Raw genomic sequence first — 24,432 nt, 5'->3', positions numbered from 1 at the left:
CTCATTAGGTTGAAGGCAAAACTATTGCGGAGAAAACAATGCAAGAGGAAAAGTCGTCGTTCAAAACAATGTGGAAGAAAAGCAAGGAAGAGTTCTAAAACATTGTAATAGTACGAAACATCATCGTCGAAAACAAAGCGGTTCAAATACTTTGCAATATAAAAACATAATCGTAGAAGATATCGTGATAAAAGTAAAATACTTACAAATCATCCATCATGAAATTATCGCACACATGCGTTTTCTGGGCTTTAAAAATTATTAATGCACATTCGCATAATAATTTGTGAGCGTAAGAAGGAATGGAGAATATTTTTGCTACTGTTGTGTATATAATCTCGCACCCTTTATTTTCTATGTTAACAGTATGATTTCATGTTTTAAAATTACATATAAAGCATGTATAGGAACTGCGTAGTACATTGCAAATAAGCATACTAGTTATAATTGCTGTCAGCATTTTTATTGCGCCAAATCATTTATCTAGCTTTTCCTATCATATCTAAATAAAACTTTAATTTCGGTTCAACGGAACCTCTGAGGTTATTTATCTCACAACAAATTTTGGTGCCGTTTTGCCGTCGCAGGCAATGAAATCGCCAATAATGGTACAACTGGATGCCAAACGGAATATCCTCGCTGGTAACCATTAAGCCTCATTTTCAAAACAATTCGCAAACATTTCTTATCATATTGATTGTTTCTTTCAATACTCGCATACAATTACATAGAATTTGTACCAGATAGTTTAATTTTATGCCTTAAGGGCATCCGCGGTAATTATTTCAATTAGGATGCAATCAATCATAGGGCTCACCTGACGGGGAAAGTACAGAAAAGGCAGGCAAGGTCAAGTGTTAAATTCATGAATTCTAATGAGAATGCACTAGCGAAGAAAAGCACTGCGGTTTTACATAATTTCTGAGTAAGCAATTTATACGAATTGAAATAATTCTTATATTTAAACTTGTATTCCAAATTAAGATTTAACTTGAAATTAATGTAGAAAATTACTGAGAGAATTATATTTTTGTAGCGTAGTTTACGTAAGATGAGATCACTTGGGGTCACGTGATATGAACCGGCGAATCAGGATGTTGAACCATTAAAGCATAGTAAATTCTTAAATTAATGTCTTTTTACAAATTTATTGTGGTTATTTATTGGCTTATTACAAAATTTTAAACGATATTAAAATGAAACAAAAAATAAGAATAAAAAATAAATAAAATAAAATTTAAAATAAAATATTCTTAGAATAAACATTTGTTAACATTTTGTATGTTGTCGCCAATAAAGTCTGCTTGGCGAGATTTGCGCCGGCGAAATGGAAAAATACCCATATTGGTATATTTCATATTATTAAGTTAACTAATAAATTTTTGCTGGCAAAGTATGAAGGAAACTTGAGCATTTCAAAAGTGAAAGTAATTAGGAAATTAATCTTACTTGTATCAGCTAATACAAGGAAATTAATGTTACTTATAACAATTAATACAATTTTAAACTTATGTAATTTTCTAATAAATGTAATTATTTAATTAATAAATTTTAAAGTTTTAATGGTAATTTTCAGGAAAAATGTAGTCTAAAAAGATTATAAAAGGAAGATGAGTAACTGCATGAAGTTAACTATATTAAAATTATGTAATTAATTAATCAATTTAAAATTATTTTCTTTTGTTTTTGTTAATCTGATATTTAGTGAAAATTAAATCTTGCTTTATTTCAGTTTCTTAGTCTTCTTAAAGTGTCATTAACATTTTCATATGCACTTTACAATCAATCGTTTGGTTGTTTATTTGTTAAGTATTATGAAACGATTCAACTGCAAAATGTTTTCAATAGGGAATTTGGATTTACTGGGTTATAGCAAGGAAGACTAGGGCTTGTCCTGCACAAAGACATTCGTACTTAAGGGAGCGAATGACTTTGTGGAGGACTTTCTCAGGAACTGGCTGGTATCTACATGATTTATTAGAAAAATCAGTAAATCTTACGCAACCAGCTCTTGAGCCAAATAGAACTACCAATGTTCAGCGATTTGATCGTTCGTCAGCGTTTGACTTGTTCAGCTGGGAAATACTAACTGAAATTAGTTCGTTTTTATATCATTTGACCGGTAACTGGTGAACTGGCTGCATGAGACATTCGAGATTTTTTTAATGTATAATGTGAATGCAAACCAGTTCCTGAGAACGTTCTTCACAAAGGCATACTTTTCCTTAAGCAGAAAGCCCTAGGATGCTTTTCCAGAATCCAATAAATCCAAAGCTCTTATTGAAATATTATTTAGCGGAAATATTTCCTCATAACTAACAAATCAACACACAACGACAATAGCGACGTTTGTTTTCTGTGAATGTTTACAAATATATGATTATAGGTACTAAAGTTTTTAATACAATTTAATAAAAAAATCTGATGTGTACACCACATGACTTCCTTGTGCGAAATATTAATTTATACGAATTTTTTCTTGCATTTCATTTAAACAAATTGGTTTGAATTAAATCTTCTTTGTCGATAGCGCATAAACCACAATAGAATAAATGCACTCTTTAAAATTCACTATATTTGTTTATAGCGCTAGGTTCACTTAACAGCGTTATATTTCTTTGATATTATAACTCAGAATGCACAAATCTATATCATTTGAAGAATTATCTAATCGTTGCCACATGTTCTATTCAAATACTCTAATATATCTAGAACGCTGTATAAAAGAAAGTAAGCAAATAAAACAAAAAAGAAACAGTTTTTCACAGACGATTGAGTATTTCTCATTCAATTAATTCAGTTCTCACTTCGCGAGAAGGCAAAAATACATAAAAACTCAAAATATCTATATTAAAAATTACGAAGTAAATCTTAAACACTTATTTCCTCGAAAAAATTCTAGAAAGGATTAAGCATGATTTAATTGGCAGTAATAAATGAAGGCGTTATCTTTGTTGTTGCGAAGCTAAGTTTCTCTAGATTGGTAACAAATCCACTAGTCTGCTGTTTCAAATGTAAACAATCAATGGCCGCCATCAAAAAAATTATTAGGCTTAGCGGCACTTAAACAACTTTAAAATTGTTGATAATTCTAAAAATATTGCATACAGATTTACCTTAACCGGAAGATAAAAACAACATAATTCAACCATTTTTAAAGCAAAAAATGTACAATTTACAAACATATAAGAGTAAAGAAACTGAGCTCACTGAGCCGGGTAACAGAGTGGATATATATATAAATATATTTATATACGTTTGGTGCGGCCGATTGCAACCAAAATACGAGGTGCACATCTAGATGTTATAGCGGTCATATGTACAAAATTTCAACGTTCTGAGGCTACTCGTTTTTGAGTTATGCGAGATACGTACGTACGCACGTACATACGTTCGTACAGACGCCACGAAAAATTCTCCCCAGAATTCATTTTAAAGCAGTTTTATAATTTTTTTGAAGGAAAAGAGTATTTTATTCTGTCCTTACGTACAGATATCACGCAAAAACATCGTTAAATTGCATTCGATAGCGGTCAAAATGGATATTTTCGTTGAAATATGCTGCCTGAAACTTTTCGCGATTACAATACTTCCTTTCTATTTCGTACATGGAAGTAAAAATGTGAGAAACGAAGCTTTTCATTTCCAGTGGGAGCCCACCAGCGGCCGAGCGGTAACGTCGCTGAACACTAGTAGTTCGGTCCAAGTTTCGAATCCCGCGAACGGACTGGCTGCATGGGCGTTTTCGTGGTTTTTCCCATGTGTAATGTGTATACGAGCCAGTTTCCGTTTAAAAAGTCCTCCACGAAGGCATCCCTCCCTTAAGGCAGATAGCCCTCGTTTGCTTTGCCGTAATCTAATAAACCAAACCAAACCATCCCCAGTGCCGAAATTTTCAGACAAATCTGAACGTCAATGATGAACATTCTAACCAAATTTTTAAATTTCATGAAATCTCTAAACCGGTGCTACATCACCATTTATACATTTCGATTTCTTATTCATAGTGATTTAGTAATTATTTTTTTAAAATATTGTATATTTTTAAACAAGCGAAGGTAGTCTCATTTTTATTTGTGTATTTCTGTATTTCCAATAATTTCAATGTTTTATTCTAAACTTTCACTCAGTTTCACAATTAAACTGAAATCTGCACTTACTGGATTTGGGAGGAAAATATTGCTCATTCTACACTCATGTCCATAAATTAAGGATAATTCGGAGTCACGCGGAAATCGAACTCTAAAATAAATATATCACCTGTAAAATTACTACACACATCTTCAAGAATCATATGCAAATTTCAGAAAGTAACCAGATGACACCGATGGTACGTCACAATGACGAGAGTGGAAGAGAGTGATATATAAGGAATACAGGCAAAGAAGTAAAATTGTTCGCAGGCGCTTTATAAGCATTACAGTGAAATAACCTAATAGTTATGACACAAGACGCATTTGGATGATTTTTTACGTGGTAGAATTATCGGCCGTCTGGAATGTGGGCGTACCCAACTGGAAGTATCAGACGAACTTGGAATTGCCCAGAGTGTCATCTCCAGGCTTTGGCAACGATTCCAAGATGATGGTAATGTGAGTAGACGTTACAGCACAGGTCGCCCCAGAGTTACAACGCCGAATGAAGACCGGTATTTGGCAGTTACTGCCAAAAGAAACAGGCGAAGCACAGCCTCAGACCTGACTCGTCAACTCTCTTCAGCCAGTGGTACAACAACTTCTATGCAGACCGTGTACAGACGCTTAGAGCAGATTGGTCTATATGCTTGTAGACCTGTCAGATGCGTTCCACTTACTACAACTCACTGTCGTCTGCGGTTAGCCTGGAGTAGAGAGCATGCATTGTGGACACGCAACAGTGGGCTTGTGTGATGTTTTCCGACGAGTACAGATTTAGCTTGCAGTCTGATTCTCGCCGGACCTTCATATGGAGAGCTCCAGGTACCCGTTACCACCAAGAAAACATCATTGAAGGACACCGTTACGGTGGTGCAGGAGTGCTCGTTTGGTGTGGATTTATTCTGGGTTCCAGAACTGACCTGCATGTTCAAATTGGAACCATGACAAGCCAAATCTATCGGGACGTCATTCTGGAACAACATGTACGTTTGTTTCGGGGCGCCATGGGCGCACAATTTGTGTTTATGGATGACAACGCGCGTCCTCACCGTGCAAACATCGTAAGCGAATGCCTTCAATCGGAGGATATCACCCGTATGCACTGGCCAGCATTCTCACCGGACTTGAATCCAGTAGAGCACGTGTGGGGCATGCTTGGCTTACGAGTTGCAGCCCGTCAACCTCCTCCTACATGTCTACCGGAACTTCGGAGAGCATTGCTTTTTGAGTGGTGTAATATCCCCCCCAGATCAGATCGATAATTTGATACTCAGCATGCCTAGGCGTTGTATGTACTGTATTGCATCGTCTGGGAGACATACAATGTATTAACAATCATACCAACCATGCAATATTGTTTTTTTTTGTAAATAGCTTTTTTTTGTAATTTGCTCCAGGGAGAAAAAATCGCTAATTTTTTTTAATAATATCAAACATATACCATCTTGTTTTGCTCTTTACCTTTTGTTTAATAAATAATCTTTACAAATAAGTCAAATTTGTTTTGCTTCTAACTCTTCCTTTGCCTGATTTTGCATTATCCTTAATTTATAGACATGAGTGCAGATTGAAAAAAAAAAAAAAAAAAAAAGATGCTTTTGTGTATAATGCTATCTTTTCAGATATCCCATAAATAAACTGTTTACGTAATGAATTTATACTTTATAACCCATAAAGTATAAATTCATTCCGCAAACTTAAGTTAATATTTTATTTTAAATTTAACCTAACAACATTTTAGGAAAGTTCTATTAAATAACTGCGCCTATTTAATCGCAAATTTTGTTGTGTTTTTAAATATATTTCGATGACATTTAATTTTTGTAATGGATACATTGTCTTACAAGTAAACTTCATTCCAAATAAATAAAATCCATGCTAATCCATGATATTTTCAATTTAAATAAACAGATGTGGCGTACGAATATACTAGATGCAATGCGTCTAAACTCGTAACTTTTGTGTTGTGCTGACAAATTTTAAAAGTTCATTTTTTACATAGCTCTATAAAGAGAATCTCAGTGCGTTCGCCTTACGAAAAACGCAGTCTGTTTTTTGAAGTTAATTCTAATCAAAAGTTTTACGATTTATTTATATTACCTTGCACATAAGCGCTTAAATACAAATATTTATTACAATCGGCAAATAATATTATTATTTATTAGACCTTTAAATTGTGTCTTTATTATTTGGTGACATAAATGCATACAGCGTGGTCTGGATGTTATTTTAAGATTACATAGAATAAATTTCAAATTAGTATATTTTATCCAAGAGGATATTAAAATGAAAAAATCCCATTTCTGAAATTTTGCAAGACTATAAAATTCCAAGTGATATTACGGTTGACCAAGTAATAAAAGGAATCCTGGCCTCATCAGCTGAGGAGTATGGTTCTAAAAGTGAGTCAGGTTACATATTTGAAAGTGTCTCCTGATTAAGCAGGTGAAATATTTGCAGCACTTTTCATTTTAAAAGAAGCAAAAGGTTTTAAAGGAAATGAATAGCATTTACGTTAAAGATGGATAAAACCACGAAATCCTTCATGTTTCGAGTTCGTTCATCGTGATTTAAGCCCACTTCAAACAACTCCGTTCAGCGAATTTACATCTCGACTACCAGTGGTGTTGCTATTTTTAAACTTTTATATTTCGATTCAGTTAGCTAGTTGGAACAGGTGTAACAGATTATTACTTTCATCCCTTTTTTTACTGCATTTCATCTGTATTAAACTTTCAATTCATATGTAGCTTATTTATTATCATATAAAAGGTACACTCTTTGTATCACGCTGACATTAGGAAAATTATGAGGCATTTTTCTATAATAACATAATTTCCAGCGTTTCGAATATTGTGATCCCATTTTTCAGGGATTAGATTTCCATCTGTTCTGTTTAACGTTTCACTTTAAATTACTGTGTGTTGACTGTCAAAATATGTTTCTTTCGAGTTTTAATCGCTTCTTTAATTATTTATATTTTTGTCGAATGAATCCGTCAGCCCAGCGACTTTCTAAATTTTCAGACCTGCATTTTGAAAATTTCGAAAGTCACCAAATAGCATCGCATAACTAAATCTTGTAATTTGTAAACGCTTGTTAGCTACTAACGTAATATCCCGTCGACTGTAAAAGGTGTGTACTATGAAATGTTGGAAGTTGACGAACTTACCATCAAAGCCAATTGCGCAAATCGTTCCTGTTGAATTCTAAAAAAAATGACACCTCTTTATTTAATAAACACACAGTATTTGACCCGTTTTGTTTCTGCGGTTTTTAAAAGAAATTATGTCAGTTTCTTCTATTTTGTTAGGATCACGGATTTTACCAGAAGCTGTGTTTAGAATGCAATGAGTACAAACTTCCCTCTGGTAATTCCTCCTATATTACTTTCTCTGCCATATTCAGCTGATCATATAGTGTCCATTAATATGCACTTTTCTGAGGTTAGGATACCATAATGTTGACAAAATATGCTGCTTGCTGTTGTGTAGAATGCAGGTCCTATCCTTGTAAGTAAAGGGAATCTCTTTTTATCAAACTACTATTTGGAAGGACTGGCGCAAGTCTGAGGACATATTTATTTGCTGAATCTCTAACTTCTACCTGGTGATTATCAAAATATATACAGAATTATTCTTTCATTCAAACGTTTGTCGAAATGACTGTTGTAACTTTGGGGAGATTTCTGCGAACTTTGTCGCGTATTGTTCGTAAATAAGTAAGTATCGAAGGTTGCCGGGAAAATACCTAAGTATCGGAAACTCTAATCACTGGAGACATATGTCTTTGAATTCCATATGTATGGGTCATAAATTTATTGAAAATTAAATCACCCTTTCCCAAACCTTGAAAACTGGCTATTGACATTTTTGTCTACAAAGGTACAAATTATGCTTCCCTTTTATTCTATTACGTTATTATTACTATCTTATTACGTTTTAATTAGGTAAATTTCAAAAAGGCCTTTGAAAATGGACCTAGTCATTACTGAAGTTATTAGGCAAGAGAAAAAGTGTAAAAACAAAAGCATTTTTGCTTCCAAATAAGTGAGCGTTTACAGCATTTCTAAATGAAATGTTATGCAGTACCATGCGAATGCACAAGTACTAATTCAGCAAAAATGTTTCAGTTAAAGAAGCGGACTGAAAAAGATGTGACTCCAAAAATGTTAGAAGATCCTACTCTATTCTACAGATTCCTAAAAGGTAAGGATATTCTATTAAATTATAGAACAGCAATAAGAATCTCTATTCAGCCTTTTACGAAGTTAAATTTATAGCATTTTAAATAAATATTTTTTAATTTTTTTTCAAAATTACATTTAAAGATAATACTAAACAAAGAAATCACATTAACAACTTCACCGTCCTAAAAACTCAAATATTTGCTTCTTTTTCTTCTAAAGGTAAACTTTTTGCATCTGAATCTAGCCTTAGAAATGTTTCTTTTCTTATTCCACCATAAGTCAAGACTTAAATAGGTCTACAGCAAGGGTGTCAAACTCGCGGCCCACAACAAATATTTTTGCGCCCCGGCCAATATATCGGCAAATAATAATATATAATAATAAAATAACATATCGACAAAGAAAAACATGAAATGTTTACTGCTAAGTAATTAACGATAATTTATTCAGTGTTGTTAGATTACTCACAGCGAGCTGACATACACACACTACTTAAATTACAAATGCGTGTGAGTAGCTTGCGTTCAGCTACCTTCGGCTTTTAGGGGACACGTGCACTCAGAACTTGTACGCATCCCCCGATAGCCGAATGTGGCCGAACTCATGGTCTCAGTTTTCCAATCATAGTTTTGTACGATATATTGGTGCATGCACTTTGCTTTATAATTAATTATTACTTTATTCATATTGTTACGGATTTCATAGTTATTTATTTATTTAGTTTTTTTTAATTTAGAATTGTAATTAGATTTGCTTCATGTTGCATTAGCGACGCAGACGATTTTTGAAAAGACAGCTGCGTTGGAAGGTTAAAAATAGAACAGCGCATGCATTTAATACCTAATAAATAAATATCTAGTAATTGCTTTTGCCATCCACAAAAATCCAGATATTTATAGATGATGCGGCCCGCCTAAAGTGTTTTTGTTTTTGCGTCCCGCCTAAAGTTAAACCTTGTTTGTTTGGCCCAAGTGTACCTATGAGTTTAACATTCCTGGTCTACAGCCTACCTTTCACCCTCCATACCCAGGATAAAATTTCTTTTGTGTTCCCTAGTCACTTATCGAAAAACTAACAACGTTGATCCTCTAAAACAGCTGAAAGAGCCAAAAGTGAGCCTAAAACGTACAAACATAAACAGTCCATAATGTGGAGTCAAAATATGGTTTCTAATCTGTTATAAATATTTAATTTTTTAATCAAGAAAATTCAATGTTGTATTGACTTTAATTTTATAGGTAATCCTGACGCTAAATATATATATATCTTTTTAGGGAAGTTCTATTAAATAACATCTTCCTCGATCTAAGATTGAATGTTGCCTTGTTTTAAAATTCAAACTGGAGTGTTAATCTCTCACCTGTTAAGTTTTATATGCGTATTTTGCTGTTTTCTAAAGAAAGCTAATATAAAAGTAACTAGATATCTTAAATACTTCAAATGTTCTATATAATTCTTTAATTTATAAATTTAAACTTGAAGTAACATAATCTCCAGTATTCTAACAACGAAAGATGAATGAAATATTTGAAAAAATGTTATATTCTTTTGAAGACGGAAATAGCGAATTATTTTATGATTCAAAAAACCACTCTCTCGAAACTAATGATTTTCTAGAAAAGAAAACAAAAGGAACTGCATAAAATGCCTTTCTGGAAATAAAACTCAAATATTCAGAAAATTATTTTTCTCTTCAATTTACTTTAAAATTTTAAAAACAATACCTTTAGTTCCCGTTTAACCTTTCTAAGCTACTGTAATTATTAAGTTGTTACACGTACGTAGTCATGAAATTTATTACTTTACTTGCGTCCTACTCAAGGCTTTCTTTTGTTACTTTATGTGAGCGAAGTTCGTTAGCCTTGGTGGCGACGAACGGCATTGTATAGCAATGGCACCAGTTTCCTCACATTCCCCTCTTCATCTTCCGATATCAGTGATAAGATTTCTTTCTCCGTATTTTTGAAAACATCGCCTCTGATAAGAGTCATTAAATGTATTTCATTAGTTTCCAAAATTTCAGTTTTGTCCTTTTCCATAAGGTTTTTTTTTTAGAGGTTGCCTTTTTCAAGGAAGTTTATCATAGCTTGTGTGTCGTTATTTTGTGGTTTTTTCCTGTTTTTAATTGCTTCTTTCTCTCAAGAACTAATCTTCCATTCACAAAATGCACAATTTGTTTGCTAGTTTTCAACTTTCGCGTTAAAATGATAAAACCTGACTACTTGATATCGAATGGAAGCGTTCTAGTGTAAAATTTCAGTTATATTTTCTTAGTAACATTTAGTTTAGTGTTTGCTCTGACACAACTTAAATATGCTACTAAAAATTCTTTGCAACAGAAGTGAAATTTTTCAGTCTTACAAAGAATGAGTGACGTGGGGCGTGGGGACCATTTCTATACCATAGTAGTTAATCAATTTAACGCCACGTTCACCATTCTGTAGAGATACCGCCTTGTGAAATCGGGAGGAATCACACAGGTGCCTCGACCGCAAAGACCCTAATAGTATATACCCACTGCCTCCTCTTAAACCGCAATGGCCAGTGGGAATTGTTATGTTGTTGCAATGTATACAATTATTAAAGTTTATAATTTCCATTTGTTGACAAATAACTGCAGTCAAGTGACATCCGACCGCGAAATGATGTACTGATCTAAGAGAAGTGTAAATATGAAACAAATCTACTTAAATACTCTGGGAAACGACTATTATTTGTCAGAAACTGGTTCATATCTATATCATGATAAATTTGCATTTTTGGTGCTATTGTTATTCTTTTCAATAAACCTCTATTTCTCATTGAGTTCTTCCATTGATTTATCAATTTATCAAAACAATATTTTTTTCATAATACCAATTTCATAACGTTTAGAATCAGATATTTCTATACAATCAACATTTTCTACAACAGCAGCCTCTTTAGCTGGCACGTCCGCCTTCTCATTTCAGGCAAAACCTACATGAGCTTTTACTCAATGAAGTAAAGTATTATGTTTTCTCCTTAAGACCTTAAATTTTCTTTGATATTATATATAGTTAAATTTTTAATCCCTGGACTGGACAATGACTGTAGCAAAGTAAGACAATCTGTGTAAATATAAATACACTCTGAAATTTTTAAGTTTACTCTTATCCAAAGCTTTCCTGAATGCACAGCATTCCGACTGGTATACAGAATTATAATAATTCAGTTTATATTTTTCATAATAAATTTCAACACCATAGTAAAATACAGTAAATGCTGCACCATAACAGTTATCCTGCCCATAGCCATCAGTGAACACCAGTAATTGGCTATACCTTATCCTATTTCATTGAGAAATTTGCAGAGGTATGAACAGTGCGAAAAAAAAAGGAACAGTTCTTTATCTCCCATTCTACTGGGCTAATTGACGAAATTCAACTTGCGTTTTTCATGTCTTCAAAGCGCGACTCAGGATATGTATTAGATTTATATATAGCATTGTTCTAATTTAGGTATTTTGACTCAAAAATCGGACTTTTTCTGAAATGATATGGCGATATTTTTTTCATACTTAAATTCTACAGATCCAATTACGCCAAATGAATTTTTTAAAAATCGCACGAGTAGGTCTTAAAAAATTAGCTCTCAAAATTTTAGTTCCTCAGTGTTAATTGTGTTTGGTATATATTTTTTAATATCTCTTTTTTATTAAACTTACAGTTTTTTATTCAAAATTTCTGAAGATATACGTGATGTTATAGACTCTTTTTCAAAAAAGTCGAAGCATCATGAAGGAAGTGGTTACTTTTGATGAAATTGAATATGTGTATAGCGCATACATAGATAATAAAATGATTAAAAATCAAGGTCATAGCACCTGTTCACTGCTCACAATAATTGAGTGTTCAAATTAGTAGTTGGTCAAAGAGCCCCTGGCGGCAATACATCATTGAATTCGTTGAGACAAGGAGAGGTAAAGATTTCTATTGTCATCCTGCGACATATTCTGCCAGGCATTCATCAGTTGTCGCTCCAGATCTGAGATATTTTGTGTGCCCGAATCCGGCAGCCTACCATGCCCTAGACATGCTCGATTGATGAAAGGTCTGGTGACCTTGCTGGCCAAGGAATAGCATCAACCGCACAGAGACAGTCCAGAGATATGGGAATGGTATGTTGCCTGGCATTACCTTGTTGGAAAATGGCGCCAAGATGACGTGCCATGAAGGGTAATGCAACTGGCGGCAGGATGATATCAACATATCGTTCAGCTGTTCAAGATATACGGAGGATGACTAAAGATGACCTGCTGTGCTGTCATAAGAAATAGCACCCCACACCATCACACCAGGGGTATGCCTTAAAGGCTGAATGACACCACTGGCCCCGTCCTCTTTAGACACGAACACGGTTGTCATCTGCTTTAAGATTGAAGCGGGATTCATCGCTGAACACTATACGATGCCAGTCTGATGGCACCACGATGATCGGCTGCGACAGCACTTCGGAGGACTCCGCCGATGTTATGAAGTCAAAGGGAAACATCAAAGGCCTCTGTGTGCGTAACCCCGCCTCAGACAAGCGCGTGAGATGGTGGACGGTTCCACGAGAGGTATAGACGTGGCTTTAGTGCTTTGAATAGTCGACAATAATACCGATGGGGCGGTTCGGGCCCGGCAAACAATCAAACTATCTTGCCTCGCATTTTTTCTCCTTGGCCTTCATTTCGTCGACAATTTCCTTGTAGCAACCATTGCTGCCAACATTTGTGCACAGCAGTGTCAGTACGCCGCAGACCTATTGCTCAGTATGACCCCCAACTTCACGCAACCCTACAGTGCGACCACGTTCGAAGTCGTTTAGTTTTCTGTAAGGTCTTCGATATCGTCGTAATGGCATCTTTAATTGCTTCTTTACGGAATTACAATGGCAGCAACAAAAAAAAAAAAAAAAAAAAAAAAAAAAAAAATTTTCGCTAATCTTACTGGTTTTATACTTTGCGAGTTACGAACTAGAAATGTGCTCTATGATCGCAATTCCTGTTCGCCTTGAAACTTTGATCGTTTGCATGTTTGATCAAGATGTTTTTGCGTACCAAATTTTGTCACGATCGCTAAAGTTCTTTTTGGTGCTTCGATGTTTTTGCAAAAGAGTGTATTGAATTTGACATATTTGTTGAAAGCGATAATAACATCAAATGTGGTTTACGCAATTTGTTAAAATTATTTGAAATTAGGAACGAAGTGGCTTTTTTTCCGATCCTGCACAATGGAAGGGAAATGAAAATAGGTGTCCATATATTAAGAAGTTTGCCAAGTGAATTATTCTTGGCGCAAACTGAAAAAAGGGCGCCAAGATAAATTTTTGGATTTCTCCGTAAATTTCGCACCAAAGTTTAATACTTAGGCATAATTTCAGTCGTAGAATCGAAATATGGAAAAACATTGGTATGTTATTTCAGAAAAAGGTCCCAATTTGTGCCAGAATACCTATATTGGAACAATGCTATATATAAAAATATTATATATCCTAAGTAGCGCTTTCGAGACATGAAAAACGCAATTTGAATTTCGTCAATCGACCAAGTAGAACGGGTGATATAGAACGGTCTTATTCTTTTTTCACACTGTACTTTATATGGATTACAATATTCAAACATATATTTTGTAATTAAATTACTTCCATAAAATTTAAAATCTTGTCTATGAGTTCACATGAGAAAATTATCATAAAATAATTCATGGTAAACGGAGGTAGGCATTGTGCCGGCCAAGACGCAGAGTACCACGTTTGAGACAATTCTAAAACACTTTGTCATGGCCAAGCACCAACTTCTCTGTAATGTGTCCAGCTTTGTACGAAGGTTGTACAGGTTATCTGTTATCAAGATGTTACAACGCAAGACTAAAGAATGCTAATTTTGGTGAAATCAAAATCGGATAAAATGCTGCGGGGTTACAGGTATGAAATAAGCTGTGTTAAGAGAATGTGAACTATAATATACTTGCTCATATTTTTAAAAATATTATCCCTTCATTTTACCTAAATTATATTTATGTATGTATAAAAAATAACAGTATTTGTTAATTAAATTTCCATTAATCAGTTCTTTGTGTTAAAAATGCCTGCTATATTCTGGATGTGTATTATTATTAATGCAAATGCTTCAATTTAACTCTGCTTTACTTTTGTTAGGATCTTATTATTTTTATCCCTTTATTAGACCAAAATTAATCTTTCCTTGTTTTTTGAGAAAATATTTCCTACTATGTTAAAATCTCAATATTTTTAGCTAGAATAAGGATGAAATTTAATCAGAGTTAAAGAAAATGTTAAAAACCATTAAGAAAACAAGCATTTCTTGTGTCTCATCATTTTTAAATGATGTCAAGTATCGTAATTTGAAATTATTTGATTTTATAAAGAAAATCAAAATCAAAATCAAAATATGAAAGATTTCAAATTTTATACTATGTCCAAATAGGAGTTTTTTTTTTTTTTTTTTTTTTTTTTTTCATTTGCAGACACACACCATATTTCGAGAGAATTTGGCGTGTGCTAAAAGTATTTAAAAACAACATATATTTAGAATTTTCGATAGACAGTCTCGTGCGCTGAAGATAAAAATGTTTTATACCCTACAGTGTAGCCACTGCTCGCTTTGAAATTGTTCACTTTTTTTAAAATCAAAAACTCCTTAAAGTTTTCCACAGTATGAAAGAGACAGTAACACAAATTCCATATTCGGGCTTCTAGGTGCCCATGTTCGGATCGAGGAATATACACTCTTTTTGCAAAAAAAAAATAAAGCATCAAGAACTTTTGCGATCGTGACGAAATTTAGCATGCAAAAAAATCTTCATCGAACATGCTAATGATCAAAGTTTCAAGTGCGATCATAGCACGCATTTCTAGTGAGCCATTCCCAAAGTATAAAACTAGACCTTACAGACAACTAAACGACTTCGAACGTGGTCGCATCGCAGGGTTGCGGGAAGCTGGGTGGTCATACTGAGCAATAGGCCGCCACCTGCAGCATACAGACACTGCTGTGCAAAGATGTTCGCAGCAATAGTTGCTACAAGGAAATTGCAGACGGAATGAAGGCTCTGGAAGGCCAAGGAGAACAAATGCGAAGCAAGATAGGATGATTATTCGCCTGGCCGGAACGGCCCCAACGGTATCATTGTTGACTATTCAACGTACTACAGCCACTTCTATATCTCCCGTGGCTCTATATCCTCCGTGCACCATATCACGGCGCTTATCTGAGGCGTGATTACGCTCACAGAGGCCTTTAAGACAAAGTTGTGGGGTCAAAGACATTTGCCTTTGACCCAACAACTTTGGCGGAGTCGTCTGGAGTGGTGTCGAAGCCTATCATCATTGCTGCTATCAGACTAGCATCGTATAGTGTTCAACGATGAATCCCGCTTCACTCTTGAAGCAGATGACAACCGTGTTCGTGTCTAAAGAGGACGGGGCCAGTGGTCTCATTCAGCCTTTAAGGCATACAGCCATAACCCCTGGTGTGATGGTGTGGGGCACTATTTCTTATGACAGCACAGCAGGTCATCTTTAGTCATTCTCCGTATATCTTGAACAGCTGAACGATATGTTGATATCATCCTGCCGCCAGTTGTATTACGCCTCATGGCACGTCATCTTGGCGCCATTTTCCAACAAGATAATGCCAGGCAACATACCGTTCACATATCTCTGGACTGTCTCTGTGCGGTTGATACTCTTCCTTGGCCAACAAGGTCACTAGACGTTTCACCAATAGAGCATGTCTGTGGCATGGTAGACCACCAGATTCGGGCACCACAAAATATCGCAGATCTAGAGCGACAACTGATGAATGCCTGGCAGAATGTGTCGCAAGAGGACATCAAGAACTTCTACCACTCCTTGCCTCCACGAATTCAAGCGTGCATTGCCGCCAGGAGCGGATCGACCAACTACTAATTTGAATACTCAGTGTGTGATTGTGAACCATGAACAAGTACTATGATCTTGATTTTGTAATCATTTTAATACCTGTGTTTGAGCTATACACATATTTAGTTTCATCAAAAACAACCACTTCCTTCATGGTGCTTCGATTTTTTTGAAAAGAGTGTATTATTCAAAATTTAATGACTCTAGGTACTTCTGTTTATTCACAATGCGAGAAACATATTTACATGCATGTGTATTCTTCATTAGTTAGTTTCTTTAAATATAAAACAGGGCGATAATATTTGGTAGCAGCAATCTGAAAAGAAATTCAGCGTTTTGAGTGATTTAAAGCAAAGTGCCGTTTTGATACTAATAGGCGTCAGCTGATCAGGGCTAACGTCCATTTGGGCTAATAAAAGTGAACGATTTATTTTTAAAATCTATACTTGATAAAATCCAATTAATTAATTCATATTTACAGTGTTATTAATAAACAGTAAATAAGAAGATTCTTTACATTAGTTTCAAATTCTTACGTACGAGATAAAATTTTCTTCATTTTTTAGGACAGCATTTGTATGGTTATTTGTTAAATTTTAATCATTAATACTCACTTCAGACTTTAAGTCAAATTATATTTAATGAGCTACTTGGCACACTGGAAACTTATTCTTTTTGATTCGTAAAAATTGCATAATTTTAAATATATACATTTACTTCTAGATGAAATAGATTTTAATTGTTAGCATTAAAAATTAGCAACAATGTACCTTTTCCATTTAGGGATATAATTCCGAACAAAATCATATCGTGAACTTGAGTCATATTGAAATCTTAACTGTAATCGTGTCAAAAATCCAAGAACAGATTAAAATGTTCTTTTACTTTGTGCTGTCTGTTTAATCAACAATGAATCAGATAATTTTATTTTTATCATTTTGTGTTATCATTTAGTACACTTGAACTTGACCACATACTCTTGTACGGCTACAACATACATTTATGCATCAAGCGAATTTCTTATCTTTAAAAATGGCAATTTAAATGATAAAAGTGTGATGGTCTTTTGACTCCAGATATGCGGATATTAGTGTTCAGGTACAAACTACAAGATGGAAAGGGCATGCGAAAGAAGAAACTTTTCTTTTTACAATTTACAATATAATATACGCTTTTTATTAAAATATTTATTTAAAACTACCCTTCTTTGGGGATTTTAGATATTAGTCGACTTGTCTCCTAATTTTCTGAGTGCATAATTAAAACCATTAAGTACAGAATACGAATTTAAACGCTCTGCGTCCGTAGATCGTCCAAGTTTAGTGAAGAAAATACACTGAAAAATCTATAGCACAAAGTTATCTACGCGTAACGAGGAGCTATAGTTATACGAAAGCTAATGAGTATACAAAAGGGTACAAAAGAAGGCGCAGCCCCCGTCCACCTAATCGATTTGATTTAATGACTTTTTAGGGGAGCGCCAAGTCACAACCACAAACGAGGGCATCCAGCAGCCCAGCCATGCTCCCATTTAAAGGCAGAAAAATAAAAAGAACAAGCAATAAATTTAAAACTTCAAAAACCAGAGTAAATTTAAATATTAAATCAACTCCGGGAAACCAACAAAATGTTAAGGGGCTCCGAGTAACTAAATGCACTTAATAAAGAAATAAATAAAATAATAATATATGACCATTAGGATATAACCTAATGGACTTTAACGGCCCAAAAGGAAAGTGAGAAGAAATAATAATAAATCAAATAAATAAAAACAAGGATTAATAACTAACAAAACAAAAGGAAAAGACAAATCACAATATACAGACCACATTTAATAAAAAACACAAAAATATATCAAATCAAAATTCCGACATTAACTCGATTATTATTAATAAAATTCATTAATTCCCTGTCAAATTCAAATTCAATATTTTTTTCCAGTAAATGTACCAATATGACCAAACCGTTTTCTTATTTCATAGGTCCAACCACATTCACACTTACAAAGTGTCTAACTCCAATAACTCCACAATTGTAACACAGCTCGTTTTCTTGTAATCCAAATCTCTTTAGGTATTCCGGGAAGCGTCCATGTCCTGTAATAATTTGATTAAGATCTAAACAGCATGAAATACATTTATTATATATAGGAGCCAAATTATAACTGTAATCCCTTTTTCTATCAGAGTCATTCCAATCCTGTTTTCATTTATTAATATAAAATTGTTTTATTTTATTCGTAAGAATTCTTCTAGATGGTTGGACAATGGAACACTCCCCGGACTCACCCAAAACTGCCTTCTTGGCCAACATGTCCACCCTTTTGTTACCCAAAATCCCAACATGGGACTTAACCCATTTAAATTTTACAACATGAATTTTAGTGATTTCCTCATAAAAACATTTAATATCTATAATCAATGAATTTTTACATTCATAACTTTTTAAGTCCTGGAGACCAGACTGACAATCACTATAAATTGATATTATATAACGTTTGAATAAATTATCTCTTATCCATTTCATAACATAAAAGATAGCTGTCAATTCTGCCTGGAACACTGAATTGAAATTTTCCAATTTAATTTTATGACTATAAATTTCAGTGCCATAATAATATAATAATATACTACAAAAGAGTATCCTATCTTACCTTCAATTCCAGAGCCGTCTGTAAAAATATCACTTTCACCATATTCAATAAAATAAAGTTCATAATCAATAATAATTCTTTTTGCAGGATGTATACAATAAGGGCTCAGGTTATAAAAGGCAATACAACAAGCAAAATAATCTTCATAATGAATAAAATCAATCTTATTGGTATATAATAAAAATGTATCATAATAGTACTTATAAAATATAGAAAGAGGCGGCACGCCGCCTAAGATGCAAAGAATCTCAGATGGAGTCGTTTTGAAACATCTAGTCAGTGCCAAAAGCCTGGGCCGCTGGATTGTTAACAACTTACTCCTTATTCTTTGAAGCTCCGTCGCCCTGAGGCCCCAGTAACCTATTCCATACATCACTATAGGTATAATAACAGCATTATAAATCATTTTAAGAGTATTTATTTTAGTAATCGACACATGTTTTGGAAAATTCCTTTTATAAAACAACAAAATTGTATCATATTTCCTCTGTATTTCCCCAAAATGAAGTTCAAAGTTCAATTTGTCGTCTATAGTTACTCCTAGATATTTCATGTGATCTACTCTTTTCAACAAAGTACCATAGAATCTTAATTTGGGTGGTCTGGTATTTCTGCCACCAAAAGGGTAAGAAATAGGAGGAAGAAAACCCTCCTGACATTTATGTCTTATGGCCCTCATATCTTCCTCCGTCAAACCACAAACGACGGCAACCAGCAACCCGGCCGTGCTCTTCGAGCCAAAATCGAGGTTTAAAGCCCGAGAAACCAAAGCATGATCCCGGGCAACAAAAAACGTTAAGAAAAAAAGAAACTAAAATAAAAATATAAAAAATTACAATTCATTGGCTACAAAGCTGATTTCATACAGCAAAAGGAAAGGGAGAGAAACTCAAGAAAACTAAATCAGATAAATGTAGTTAGTTAAACAAATTAAAAGAAGGAAAAGAAAATGTTACACATACGCACAACACGCAAACAAACAGCCAAACACCAAAACACCTTTACCACAAATACAAACGCACAAAAACATCTGGAAAGGCACAAGGTAAAGCGCTGAGGAATTCCCAAAACAATGATAGTTTATAAACTGAGGACCAGTACTACCTTTATAGTTAACTGACCAACGAAAGGATCAACCGATTTAACCACTGAGATACCAGTTCTCAGTGGTTCTTTATATTTATAAAATAAGATAATAAATATATTCTGAATAAACAATCTTGAAGTCAGTACAATGCATTCATTAAAAATCGAAACTTTGATATGTATTGGTATTTCAAAGCACAGAGTTGACTTTTGTTATATAGCTCCATGTACTAAATCAGTTAACTATTTTCAAAATTTAAATGTATCAATTGTCTACCTATCCAGTGTATAAATAAATAAACAGCTACAAACAAAATATAAAATTCTCTCCGGTTTACAATATTATAAACTGACACAAAATTCAAAAACATCAAAATGATAAGATTCACATAAAGTTAAGAACACCATCTGAGTACATTCAGACCATCAAATTCAATAAAATACTTTAAAATTTTAAACTTTACATTAGATAAAAATCCAATAAAATCACATAAAGTTAAGAACACTGTCTGAGTACACTCAGACCATCAAATTCAATAAAATACAATAAAATTTTAGACTTTACATAAGATAAAAATCCAATAAAATCAATAAAATACAAGTACAAAATATCTTCATAAAATCACATTATTAAAACTTGACTTACAATAAAATATCAAATATAAGATATATCCTTAAAATCACAATTTCAAAATTGCCATACATTGTACAATAAACTAGAACATACAAAAATTAAAATAGAGTAACTTATATAAAAACACCGCATTCAGCTCTATTTACATTAATATAACCAAGGACGGCCTCCACATATTTAACGTTTTTCGATATATCTATATAAACACCATCTTTTATTCCATGAACTTTTCTTAGATTTTTCAAAATTTTACATTTATAAAAATAGTGACTGGCATCAGCGGTCGTCTTGCAAATTGGGAACTGGTCCGAATCTTGAATATGAAATCTGGCCAGGTAGGCAGGAAATCTGCCGTGACCCGTAAGAAATTGGTTAACATCGATATTATTATGAAGAGGCATATATTTCTTAATTTGTATAAACTGTAGATGGTCCTTGTTCTTTTCTGAACCTGCCCACATTATTCGCCAGTCATTAAGACAACTTTCCAAGATCACACTATTAGCCTTTTTCTTTGAACCAGGGACTTCTATGTGTTTGGAATTATTAAAAAGAGCTGCTTCTTTTGCTAGCACGTCCATCCTTCTCATTTCCTGCATATCCGACATGCGCCTTGACCCAATGCAATTTTAAAACCATTCTATTAGAGATTTCACAATAAAGATGCTTAATATTAAAAACAGTAAGATTGGAAGATAAAGGACAACATAATAATTGTAACAGATATAAACAGTCACTATATACATTTACAATAGAAGAACTTGGGATTTTTACAAGAATGTACTGAAGTGCCTTCTCCAAGGCACAGCTTTCCGCCTGGAAAACAGAGTTAAAAGAATTTAGTCTATACTGTTCGTAATAAATCTCCGAACGATAAAAATAAGTCACGAAAGCAACACCTATCCCCTCTTCTAGTCCTGATCTATCCGTGTATATGTCATACATGCCGATTTCAGGAATATTCCTATCAAAAATACATACATTGTTTCGTGCAGGATGGACTAATAACCTATTGAATTTTTCATATGCATGTCTTGTTATGAGGTTATCTTTACATAATTTAAAATCCAATATTCCAGCTCTCAACAAAAATTTATCATAGTATAATTTATATAGTAATGAGAGCGGCGGAGTGACAGCCAAAACACATGAAACTTCAGTGAAGACCGTCCTGAAACATCTAGTGATAGCCAAGCACCAACTCCTCTGTATTGTGTCAAGCTTCATACGTATGCGGCAGAGTTCGCCTGCCCTGGATCCCCAGCTGCTTATACCATACATAATTATAGGAATTGCTACATTTTTGTATATTTCAAAAATTGTTCTACTCTTCAAGCTCAGGGTGTGGGCTGAAAAGGAACGTTTATAATATAAAACAATTTCATTTGTTCTCCTGTTAACCTCCTTGAAATGTTCATCAAATGTCAATTTATGGTCGATTGTAACACCAAGGTATTTCATTGCTGTAACAAACCTAATCCTTGTTCCGTTGAATCTTATCTGTGGGTTTCTACATTTTCTTCCCCCGCTGGGGAAGAACATTGCATTCGTTTTTACCAGACAGAAATCAAGACCCTCCTCGGTCTACCATTTTTCAAGGTGTGGTACAATATTCTGAAACATCTTTTCCAATTTTTCTAAGGAATCCTCTTTCATTAGAACAATAATATCGTCTGCATAGGCGACGATTTTAAAGCCACTTGGAAATTCTATCTTTAGCAGCTTATTAATTATCAGATTCCAGAACAGGGGTGCACTACAGGAGCCCTGTGGACATCCCCTGTAGATACCGACTATAGCATCATCGATGTCGTCGTGTCCAATGCCATTATCAATCAAGTATCTGTCTCGGAAATAAGAAATATAACAATTAATGATGTTTTTCGGTATATGCAAGTCGGCCAAGTTCTTTAATAAAGAAATCCACCTAATTGAGTAGAATGCTGAAGAGATGTCAAATGACAAAACGAGGACATGTTTGCTCGATCTATTTTTGGCTATGAAATTCGTAACCTCATGCAGAGCTGTATCAGTGCTGCGGCCCAGCAAGAAGCCATGCTGCCTACTGCTCATATAATTGCCATTTAAAACATAATATAAAATCCTATTTACCAATATTTTGTCCGATACCTTTCCAATAAAGTCCAAAAGTAGAATGGGCCTCTTTTTACCATTATGTTTGGGAATTAAAAGAACTCGTTCCCTTTTCCACACAGTGGAAAAAACACCATAAGAAAGACATTTATTATATAGTAAAAGCATAAAATCCGTGTATAATCGATAAAAGATCTTTAAAAATCCAGCACGGATGCCGTCAGGACCGGGAGCGCTCCTGACTCGAAGCCCATGTATTGCCCATAATAATTCCTCATTGGTAATCTGAGGATCATAAGGACCATTTTCATCCAATCTTTCAAGAACAGAATTAATTTCCTCGGGAGCCCCTAATTTGAAGATCTCTTTAATAAGTCTCGTGTTTATCTCTTTCTTACTCATACCATCATTGCTCGTAGCGTTCACTATCATACCTTTTTTCTTAACCTTACCCGAAGTGCTCCTCAAGAAACTACCATAGTAAACATCAGTTTTCAAGAAACTTTTGTTAACATAATCATGTTTTGCTTTGCGTAGGGTTCGTTTGTAAATTGCTAGTTCTCTTTTATAACTAGTCTTTCTATCAATTCTCTCTTGTTCAGTGATTGCGATTATTTGAGATTCGCGCTCTAGTAAGTTCTTCGGTCCACCATGCAATGACTGAAGTTTGCTGAGACTTCACTTTTAATTTCTTGGACATTTTGGACGATCTTTTAAGTCTCCCATAAACGCTTAACAAATTTATCAAGTTCTTCAGCGGATTTTACATCCGATAAGGCTTTATAGTATTTTGTCATCTTGCTCCTATAAGAGCGACAGAAATTACTGATACGGTTAAAATCTCTTGTAGTGCCCCGCCGTAAGGATTCAACACGCTCTCGATCCAGATTCAAAATTAAAAATTTATGATCATTTAATGTTTCTTCTTCGGAAATACAGTCTTTCGAACGACAGTCGATGCCTGGAGAAATCATGACTAAATCAGTCCAGCCTATACCCACTGTAGATTGGAAAGTGGGTGACGAATCAGCAGTATTTAAAAGATTATAATTATTTGCTACAATAAAATCAAAGATGAGAGCCCCTCTGGGGTCCGCATGGGGGGCACCCCAACTTGTATGCCTGCCATTAAAGTCACCCAATAATCAAATTTTCTTTGGACATGCATAAGTTTTCCAGAGTAAGCAAGTGCACGGATAGGTCTTCGGCCGGTGAAAAATAGCACGAAATCAAACAGAATTTCTGTGTTCCATAAACCGTCACACAAGTAATTGAATCCAATTGATGGTCGAAAGGACATTCAATTTTTGGATCGAGAATTATAACTGCAGAGCGTCCACCTGGCTTCATTGCTACGCGCCAACCAGTATAACAATAAGCCATCTCGTTGTTTATGAGATAGGGCTCCTGTAGGCAAACTATTTTTGGTGTAAATCACAGTACTCTATCAATTACAAGGAGCTGGGAGGCGGCTAAAGCACAATGATTAAAATTCAGACTTAAAATAATCATTTTAAAATTTTCAAGATAAAAACACAGTATATACAATAAAAAACACAATATAGACAATAATTTTGTTAAAAACATGTATACAATATAATGGAACCCGAGTCCGAAAGTAATTATATGTTCATATTAGCATCTATATCTAGATGTTCCTTAATAAACTCCACTATCTAACTCCACTCCACCAAAAGGGTATTCTCCACTCCAGCAAAAGGGTATACGAAAA

At 34.3% G+C, this 24,432-nt stretch overlaps 1 protein-coding gene across 2 annotated transcripts in view; it reads left to right on the top strand.

Annotated features, from left to right (window-relative positions):
- LOC118196693 (SEC14-like protein 2) overlaps positions 1 to 24,432 on the top strand; it is a 105,136-nt gene that overhangs the window by 41,975 nt on the left and 38,729 nt on the right. For both annotated transcript variants that reach the window (XM_085810612.1, XM_085810613.1), the window contains one exon: positions 8,269 to 8,344. In XM_085810612.1, the coding sequence (XP_085666738.1) occupies positions 8,269 to 8,344 (76 nt within the window). The remainder of the gene's footprint in view (positions 1 to 8,268; positions 8,345 to 24,432) is intronic.

The sequence above is a fragment of the Stegodyphus dumicola genome, chromosome 2 (genome assembly GCF_044657685.1).
Source record: "Stegodyphus dumicola isolate Sdum_Otavi_A_Nest chromosome 2, ASM4465768v1".
Classification (NCBI taxonomy): Eukaryota; Metazoa; Arthropoda; class Arachnida; order Araneae; family Eresidae; genus Stegodyphus; species Stegodyphus dumicola.
Note: the sequence above shows the minus strand (reverse complement) of the source record. Positions and strands in the feature narration are given on the sequence as shown.